We start from the raw sequence: 10,143 nt of genomic DNA, 5'->3' as shown, positions 1-10,143 counted from the left end.
TAAAAAGCTTGAAAAAATCATGTAGCTTCACTGTTCACATATGACACTAAAGCTCTCTTTTTATTATTATTAATTCAGGCCTCTATTTTTTAATTTTATTTTATTTTTTCAATCTCATCTTCAAACTCTTTTAAGTAATTGATCTCAAATTAACTAGATGATATCAAAATAATTTTTATATAATTTAATTTTAAACTTTGATGAGACAATGAGTTAACTCGAAAAGATTTTTTTCCAATCAATTTCATCTTTTTTTTTTAAATTTAATTCTCATATTTTTTTTATTGGTTTGTCACTGAACTGGTCAAGTTGGCTAGATTATGTCAGAACAACTCTCATATGATTTAATTTTAAACTTGAACTAAACAACAAGCAAGTCAGACAGTTTTTTCTTGTTAATTTTATTATTATTTTTTAATTTTATCCTTACACTTTTTTTACTGGTCGGCTAAGTTGTTTTTAGACAGTCTAAGTTAATTGAGTCATGTTGAGCCAACTTTCCATGTGGTTTCATTTTAAATTCAGGCTAGACAAAGATTCAAATTGAAAAATTAAAGGTCGATCATTAGATAAATTTAATAATAATATCAAATAATTTTTTATAGTTTATATATTTTTTTGTTATGATAAAAAAAAATTATCTAGTGGTCGAAATTAGTAATTATCTATTCCCCCATCGAACCTTCTCATGAAATCTGTCCTCCCAGGTTCTCATGTAAAGAACACGATTAAACATGACTCTTGTATATTCCATAATCTCAACGCATATATTCATCTTAAAAAAAAATTACAAAATTGTATTGCATGATTTAATCATTTTATTAACAAAGTATTTAACTGAAAAATAAACCACATATAATTCAATTATTATATTATTATAATCCTTTAAATAATTTAAAGGTCTTTGATAAGAGTTGATATAGCATGGAAATAATTTCATTATCATTTTTCTAGCTTTTCTCACAAAAAAGAAAAAGAAAAAACCCAACACGCCTCTTAAATTAAAACTTACAATTAAAACTTGATCTAAAGTTTTTTATTCAATTTTTTTTATTTCTCTCTCTTCAAAGCTTCATTAACGTCTTATTTGTCTTTTATTTTTTATACTAGCATATCATATGATATAAGATAAGAGACTCATCCCATTTTATAATTCTTACGTATAGTATAAAAAATATGATTAGCAAATAACGGGTTTTATGCACAGATGACATGTCCAAGTGTTAAAATAACAATTTTCACTATAACATTTTTCCGTGAATTGTTATTATTTTAATATTATATATATATGACTTACATTATTTGTGCTAATGATTTTACAAGGACTGTTAATCGGGACACAAACAAACTTAAGGAATGTTTTTTTTTTTTTCCTCTAAATCAACTTGAAACAAGCAGCTTGCAAGCGCAGAATGTTCAAGACATTAACAAATGTTCTCTCACTTGACATTACTAATAATAAATTATGATTCCAAGGTGCTGGCAGTTCAGCATACCAGTGGCAGGAAAACACAAAATTAAACAAACAAAGTCGAACAGATATTAAAAGCACGCAGTGCTTTCCTAGCACACTCTTTAACACATTTTAAGAAATACTCTTGTATTAAAATTAAAGAAGGGAAGATAAAGAAGGAGAGCTACATGTTGCAATCATTGACAAAAAAAAAACTGTTCTTTCGAGTATATTAACCTTGCCACTGGCCCTAAGGACTCTTCGGCAATGTCAATGGCTTCCATAATAAAGCAATGGTACAAAATAACTATATATAAAAAAAAAAACAAGCAAAGAAAGAAAGATCTGGTAGAATACTAGTAGTAAGCTAACAAGTAACAACTCATTTGTCACGCGTTTCATGATCTTTCCGCATTGAATTTCCATCAAAAGCACACAAATGAGTTTCCAGAACGGAAGAAAAAAAAACATAGAAGCAAAGAAAAAGAATCAAACAAGAAATCTGATTCAAGGCGACCCATTTTCAGATCTGTCAAAGTGAAGAAGTTGGCCATTACACTTGGGGCAAACTTCCACCTGTTTTGGGACCATGAAATACATGAAGCAGCTCTTGCAACCAGCCACAACCAAGACATGGTCTTCTTTCTGTAGCCTATTATGATAATGCTCTCTCGAGGAAGAAGGAGATGATTCTGATGATGACTCCTCGCTATCATATGAACTGTCATCTTCTGAGTAGAAATCTCCATTGTATTCTTGTGTGATCCTTGGATCTTCTCTTGCTTTCATTCCATTCCTCCAGTTTATGTAGTATACCTCCCCTGTCTGAATTTACACCCAGAAAAGAAAAAAGTAATTTATGAAAAAGCAAAAAAAAGAAAGAGTAACGCCATAAACAAAGATACGATTCATGATCAGAATATAATTTATGAAAGAAGAAAAAACAACAAGCAATGACCATCATAATTTAGCTATTGAATTAAAGGCCATCATAAAGAAAATGTTTTTCTGCTGCCTATACATCCAGTGACATGAACTAGTTAAAGCAGAAAAGTATACTATGCCGTATTTCCTTTTTTTTATTCTCCACCATCTTCATAAAAAAGGCACCTACCCCATACCAAACCCTGAAAACACTTTCCTTTTTTATGTTAACAAAATTGAACATTCATTATTAAAGGAACAAATTTTACCTAGACATGATTTCTCTTTTAATTCCACTCTAGAAATGCAAACCAAATCTTGGGATAGATTCAAAGGGGGCAAAACCAAAACTAATTGAGAAAGTATGTTCTCTTTTTAGGGTTCTTTCTAGGGGGAAAAAAACGAGGAAAAGGAAACCCTATTTTTTAATCTTATATATGTGGGAGGAGGTGAGAGCAGAAACAAAGCATTAAATACAAATCAGTAAATGAAAGACAGTGAAGAATTAAAAGACGCCATATAACAAAACAAAAAGGAAACCAAAATACAAGATCTCCATTAATTGTAACTGTAATCGATAGAAAGTGACTTCAAATCTTAAAGGGTCTGTTTACCTTCAAATCTAAACACTGTTCCCAATGGTAAGGAAGAGAGAGATGTGACTTAAGCTCCAAGGAGGTATCAGAATTTTGTTGTAAATGATTCTGTGAATCTAACTCATCTGAACTCGATGACCTCTCTTCTCTCCCACCACCCAAAATACCACTACTTTGATGATGGTGGTGGTGATTTAGAGAACAGTTTTGAAGAGACCTCTCCAAAGATGCTGTGATTGCTGCCATGTTTGGAGCTGTCATTCCTTACCTTTCCACAACTAAGAATCAAGGTGCGAATATGTATTTAAAGAAGATTAAACAAGGAATAGGGAGAGAGAAGGGGGTCTATAAGATATAAAGGGAAAGAGAACAGGAGATAAAAGGGATTAGGGGTTGAGATTTTGAAGGGAACATTTGTATAGTAGTAGTAATAATACGAAGAGGAGAGAACTTGTGGGAGAAGGGGAGAGATTATATTAGAGGTGTACAAACGTTGGACTACAATTCTACATATTCTGGCTGTAACTGCGCGTGGGAATCTTGCACAAACCCTGGGTGGGACCAGAGCTGTCAGTACCAGGGAACCACTGGGGATGCATTTTGTCTCACATCACCTTATCGGGATTCAACATCACACACGCAGAGAATGGAGCGTGGTACACGCCCATCCATATCAATTGATGGTGAGTTAATGTCGGGTCATGATCATGATTATTAAGAAAAAGAAAAAAAGGGGTTCGTGTTAGCTTCAAATTCTTGAAAAAGAGGGTTTTTTTTCTTCTTTTCCTGAGAGAAGCGATCCGGTAAAAACGCGATTGCCGAAGAGAATGCCGGAAGTTTGTTTGACAGTTTGTGAGTAGTTCTATAAAAGTTGGTGACCATTTTTTATTTATTTTATCTTTTATGAGCGGGACATTCCCTGGTCAGCCATCCACCCAACTTGCCTTATTTTACAATAAATGAACACAAGGGACAATCCTGCGCCATTATGTCTTCATAGTCGTAGGTTTAAGCATTTTATTTTCTTGGGGTTTTTAGCTAGCCCATGGTCTTATGTTGCTAGATCATTTGAGGCATTAATGGTTCACTATGCATTTGAATTTGTGCTTAAACACTCAAGCCAGCTCAGATCTGTTGTCTTATCGTGTGAGATTAAGGGATATCGTTGAGGAAACTCAATAATCCAAATGTTAGAATATTGTTTCTGTAGGTCTCAGACAACCTTTTACTAATTTATAATAATTAAATCTTGGAAGACGTCCTTTCGGTCGTGGATTTGTTAATTGCATTTTCTTCGCACCAGGAGGATGAATTTATGAGGGGAGGTTCACTATCAGTTTATGAGGAGCATGCATCTTCTAATACTGTACTCATTCACAAAGTCAACTAAAATTAAAAAACACTCAAAAGTCAACGTGTTTGGATGCATAATCTTGCATATTTACCGAAAGAATAGCAATGAAAAATAAGAGAAGCCTTTTCTACTTGCCGTACCGTGGAAGAGACTCACCAAATTGAATAGGAAAACTTGAGATTGCATTGTCGAGCTATTTGGCGTTTAACTGATATTTAAGCGTCTATAATTGATAAACTAAAACTATTAGTCCACACCAACCCCGAAGAATAGTTCTGAGAAAATTAAACACTAATGCCAAAACAATTCGAAGATTAGATCAGCTAGCTTCAGTAACGCAGAAATTTCTTTCTTTCTTCTCTGTGTGGCTGCCCATCGTTCTCGTTTCGAACTGCTTTCCATTGAAAAGCTACTTTGTATGCTTTTTGCATGTTATCATGGTCGGCAAATGATTTACGAATTGCCTTTTTCTTCTGTTTTCTTTTACGAATATTTCACTTAAGGAGAGATTGCTTATAGAACTCCCTTTTGTTCATCAGAATGGACTTGGGGTTTGGGATATTTACATTATAAAGACGCAGAGCTTTCTCCCTTCATATATCGAAATCATCAATAGATCATAGCTAAGTAATATAGTTTTAGATGGTGTTTGGGTAATGCGTTTTACTTAAAACGCAGTTGGCAGCCGTTTGGTAATGAAAAAAAAGCGAATTACTGTTCATGGGTCCCACATGTTTTTTACGTTCGGACCGCAAGCAATGAAATCATGCTTTTCACGCACTGTGCATGCTAATTGCACTGTTCACTGAACAGTGCAAATAGCATGAACAGTGCACACTAATGCATTATTCACTTTTTTTTACGTGTATTAAATGTTTTAATATTTTTATTTTTTTTATAAAAAAAAAAAAACACTAGTTAAACAGTGCACACTAATGCACTGTTCATTTTTTAGTGAAAACTAGTAAAACAGTGGACACTAATGTACAGTTCATTTATTTATTTAGTGTATTAAATTTTTTAACATTTTTTTTTTTCAAAGAAAAAAAACACTAGTTAAACAGTGCACACTAATGCACTGTTCACCTTTTTTTTTTTCAGGGTATTAAATTTTTTAACATTTTTTTTAAAAAAAAAACACTAGTTTAAAGTGAATTAATTCACTCGTACTGTAATGTGCACTGTAATATCATTTATACCTGATAATATTTTAGAAAACTGTAATTCTTATATTTATGATATAAGTAATTAAATTTAAATATTTAAATTAAAAATCAATATTATTTTATAACCTCAATTTGAAAAGACAGTCACAACTAAAAGTACTTTTTATAAAACAACTTTTTTTAAACCACAACAAAAAGCTACCGCAATACCAAACACACCCTTAGAAGATGGACATGTTATGAGAACCCACTAATTATATATATATTCAAATGATTTTTTTTTTTTTTTTTTTGTACCTTCTAGGATCTATGAGATTTAACACATAATGTTATCGCCTAGCAGAATTTTAAGATGATATATAATTTACTAGGTAAATCCAATCATTTTACCATTCTAAACTATGCAATAACCAGTTGTATAAGAATATACCATCTTAATTATTTAACCATATTAGGAAACAAAATCATTTTTCTCTCGTCTTATAAAAATCATTTATTTATTTTAAATATTGATGGTATATATTGCTAAATTGAATGGTAGATTATCATAAAATTGATCGATTCACGGTCAAGAACGGTAAATGAAGTTACCTAATAATTTCTCCTTTTTTTTTTTTTGTCAACTGTGCAGTTGGATTTCAACCCTAATATAACAAGTCAATAGCGTGTGTGTGTAAGAAGCCCAAAATATATTAATTTATTGTATTCTCCACAAGATTATCGCGCGCGTTTGCAAACAAAAAAACAATAAATTTCGAATAAACTTGTAAAACCAGGTGTTTGCTTTGGCTTAAAGAAGTGCCTTCTGATTTTTAGCACCGAATTAAAAGAGAGTTGTGCATATATATAATTAAGAAACCTCACAGATTAAATTGACAAAAAAAGATAATTGTTGTCATGATTAATTGCAAGTAGAAAAATCCTGACAATAATTTTTTTGGTTTGTTTTTTATTATTTATGTTTTGGTTCCTTAGTAATAAGGGTGTGATCGAGGACCACACAACCCAGTTCACTGGACGCCATACCTTAAAAGAATCTCGAGTGCTGATGGGATGTTGTAATATGCCAAACCCCCTTTTGTTTATTGAAGCGTGAACTTTTAAATCTGAAGGATAGAGACTAGAAACTTGAAAGTGAAGGTCCTTGAATTTTGATTCTGCAATGATCTTGATCACAAATTCAAGAGCAAGGAACAGTATAAGTAATGGACAAGGAGAAACAGACGACCATACAAATAAGAGTCGGCAGGCCGCATGTATTGGGGCAGCCACCTCTCTGTTTAAAGTTTAAAAAAAGAAGAAGAAGAAGAAGAAGAAGAAGATTTATAAGCACTTATATTATTTATTATACATGTTATATTTTCACAGCAAAGAATATTGTAAAGCTATATGAGTACACGTAGAACTTCACGAGATGGGGTAATCGGGACCCTCTCCTTTGGAATACTACTACAGGCCACAATATGGATCGTTTTTTTTTTTTCTGCTGTGGAATCTATTCTGAGCTCTTGTCAGTCTTGACACCATTCCCTTTCCCACTTTCTTTCACTGTGTGTGTGTGTTTGTGTGCAGTCTGCACTAATATTCCCTTCTGGTTCTTGCTTCCCCAGCTGGAATCCTCGGGATATATCACTGTCTGGTGTATTATTTGAGAAATGTGTGTCACCCATCATGCCAAACCTCAAATTTTACTTCTTTAATGTAAAGTTTGATATATATAGCACGGTTTAATTCATTTAAAACAATGGTTTATTTTAACAATGTTGACTGGTGCTAACTACTGTATGTTGGAGTTGGTGTTTCGAGTTTCCCTATTCATTCTCTGCACGTTACGAGATGAGGTTTAGCATTGCGCATGAAGGGAACATCCCTTAGTGGCCTCAGTGTGCTCCTTGCTATCTCTGCCGCTGCATTTAAAAAAAAATAAAAAAAATTAATGCCCGTGGCTCTACAGCTTCTTGCATAATATTTGAGTTCTGCAAATTAACTACATGTGATGGCATACATATTTCTATTTTTTGCTTTAATTACTAATTGCTTATATAAATAATGTACGAATTCACAAGGTTTGTCGCATGTCTCCTCCCTTCTCGATGGCTATGTGGTCGAATTGCGGGGAATGTTTTCTGGGCCCTTGTTTTCACTCATTAATTAACTGGCGCAAATCAATTTTGTTAAAATCCCTTCACCGTTCCATAGAGAGAAAACGAGTATGTATATATGGAAATGGGAAAATAATCTGAGCACGTATGTTCTTATATACTTGATATATCTAAAATAATTTGTATTAAAATCTGTTAGTATATCAAAATATATAATATATATACCTCTTAATTATCGTTGATAAAAAAACTCATGGAATTTTTTTATAAAGTTTTGATCTTCTCAACTCTTACATGCTAAAATTTAATAATGTATTTCTAGGTAAAAGTAAAGGCTTGTATTTGTATAACAAGAGTTCGTTAAACTCTTAATTGATTTATAACTTTGTTGTCATTTAACATGAGAGTTAATATATTAGATCAAAAGTTAATGTTCTTGAAAAATTGAATCCTAAATTAAAAAGGATGTAGTAAAATGTGATTTTAATATTCTCCCACTTGGTCAATATTTAAGACAATGTCTTAACTTATTCTTATTCTTTATCTTTTTTAAAATACAAATGCATAAATTATGATGATAAGTCCTATAATAACGAGTATTATATTTAATGTATTAGAATGCATGTAATTTTTCAAGTATTAATTTTTTGTGCGGCAATCTCACCTAACAAATAAACTCCTTATGTTTATTCTTTGTCAGTACACAAGAGTTTTCTCAAATAAATTAAGGTGTGTATAAATATAAGAAAACATCACAATAAATAGAATTTTTTTTAAAAAAATAATATACTTTATACAACTAAAATCACATAATGAACTATGTTTCATTTTCATTACATGATCCTTGAATTTAAATGGTAGCATGCCCTTAGTTAAAGGATTTGTGATTATCAATTTAGTATAGCTCGATGACCTCTTTCTTTTCCTTAATTTATTTTTTTTTTTGGCTAAATACTGGATGTTGATAAGTTTACTTTAATTACCACTTTTATTATTCTTAGCCTTAAAAATAGCAATTGAATTGTCCAGTATTTTTTCAATGGCCTAGAAATAATATTCATTATTCTAAGCTCAGATATAAAACTTTTAACCATACACTTAATAGCCTCAAAACACAAAACAAACTGAGTTTTCATGGTGGAAGCAGCAGTGAAATGCATTTTTTATTTAAAAATAAATTAAAATAATATATTTTTAATAAAAATTATTTTTAATATCAACACATTACAAAAATATAAAAATACTAAAAAATAATAAAATAATAAAAATTTTCAAAAATTTTCAAATACATGGACGAACCAATATAAAAACGGGGCATTAGAACGGTGACAAACTAAATCTTAGCTATCCAATAATATGGTGCCAGCTCCACAACTAAACAGCAGAGATAAAAAAGAGAGAATCCAGTGTTTTTCTGAGGACAACAATAACCACAACCGATTATAAAGGAAAGACACGTAACTATTGATTCTAATGGTTTAGCTTCATAACATTTTATGTGCCTTTTTTTTTAGACAATTTGATTAGTTTTTGTCTCTTTTTATAAGTGGGGAGGAGGGATATATATGGTCATATGAACACTTGATTTTTTTTTTTTTTTTTATCTTTTTAATATTTTATATTCTAATCCTGTATTGCATATTTGCTTTACGATAATGAACAAATCCCTTATATCCTTTCTTTATTTTATTTTAAAAAAAATATTTTTACATAAACTTTATTTTTTCTTACACCGCAACAGACGCGAAAGTTTCAAACAGACGCGTAACATGGCTGATCTCAATGCAAAACGATGCTTGCCAATGAATTTTTTGAGACATGGTGCGAGTCTAGCAAGAAGAGACATCGGGAACGGCTTGGCTGTTGGGTTTTAGATTGAAGCACCTTGTCGTGGCCCATGGGGCTGAACTCTTTGAGAAACCATGGGCTTAAGGCCCATTGAGATGGCTCCCACATCGACCTGCATGCTTTGGGCGCGATTGAGATTAGAGGTGGAATAGTTGGAACTTGGAAGTGATCAGCAAGTATTTCCAAGGTTGCGTTTGACTAGTTTTTCAAGATAAATCAATTTGTTTTTACGATAATTCTAGAATATCTTTTATATTTTTATACAGAAAATATTCTCTTTTATTTTTACTGTCTTCATGTACAAAGTTGATGCAAGAAAAAGAAAGATCTCTTGAGAAAGGGTTATTCTTAGTTAATGCACAAACCAATTCGAAAATATTCTCATCCTTGAATGAAAACAAACAATAGTATTTTGCAATCCTTCATGAAATAATTTACATTGAATCTTTTTTATAATATATAATAAGTAATGGTACGAAAAATATAATGATGATAATATATCACAATGCTTTTTAATAAATTAATTAAATTTAAAGTATGTTTATTTTTATGTTTTAAAAATATTTTTGAAATAATTTAAATATTATTTTTTTACTTTAAATTAAGTTTTTTGTATGTTTTCAAATCATTTTAATTATTAATTAAAAAAAAAAAAAATTAAAAAATATATATTTTAAAAATAAAATATACTTTGAAAAAT

The 10,143-nt window shown here is 31.1% G+C and overlaps 1 protein-coding gene across 1 annotated transcript; it reads right to left on the bottom strand.

Moving 5' to 3' along the window:
- Window positions 1-1,653: 1,653 nt before the first annotated feature.
- Window positions 1,654-3,454, bottom strand: LOC118043240 (protein CURLY FLAG LEAF 1). Its single transcript, XM_035051135.2, has 2 exons — window positions 2,992-3,454; window positions 1,654-2,278 (listed from the first exon to the last, which is right to left on the bottom strand). The coding sequence occupies exons 1-2, from the start codon at window positions 3,232-3,234 to the stop codon at window positions 1,961-1,963; spliced, it is 561 nt and encodes a 186-aa protein (XP_034907026.1). The 5' UTR covers window positions 3,235-3,454; the 3' UTR covers window positions 1,654-1,960.
- Window positions 3,455-10,143: the final 6,689 nt, after the last annotated feature.

The sequence above is a fragment of the Populus alba genome, chromosome 1 (genome assembly GCF_005239225.2).
Source record: "Populus alba chromosome 1, ASM523922v2, whole genome shotgun sequence".
In the NCBI taxonomy this organism is placed as follows: domain Eukaryota; kingdom Viridiplantae; phylum Streptophyta; class Magnoliopsida; order Malpighiales; family Salicaceae; genus Populus; species Populus alba.
The sequence above is the reverse complement of the archived record's forward strand: the minus strand, read 5'-3'. Positions and strand labels throughout refer to the sequence as shown.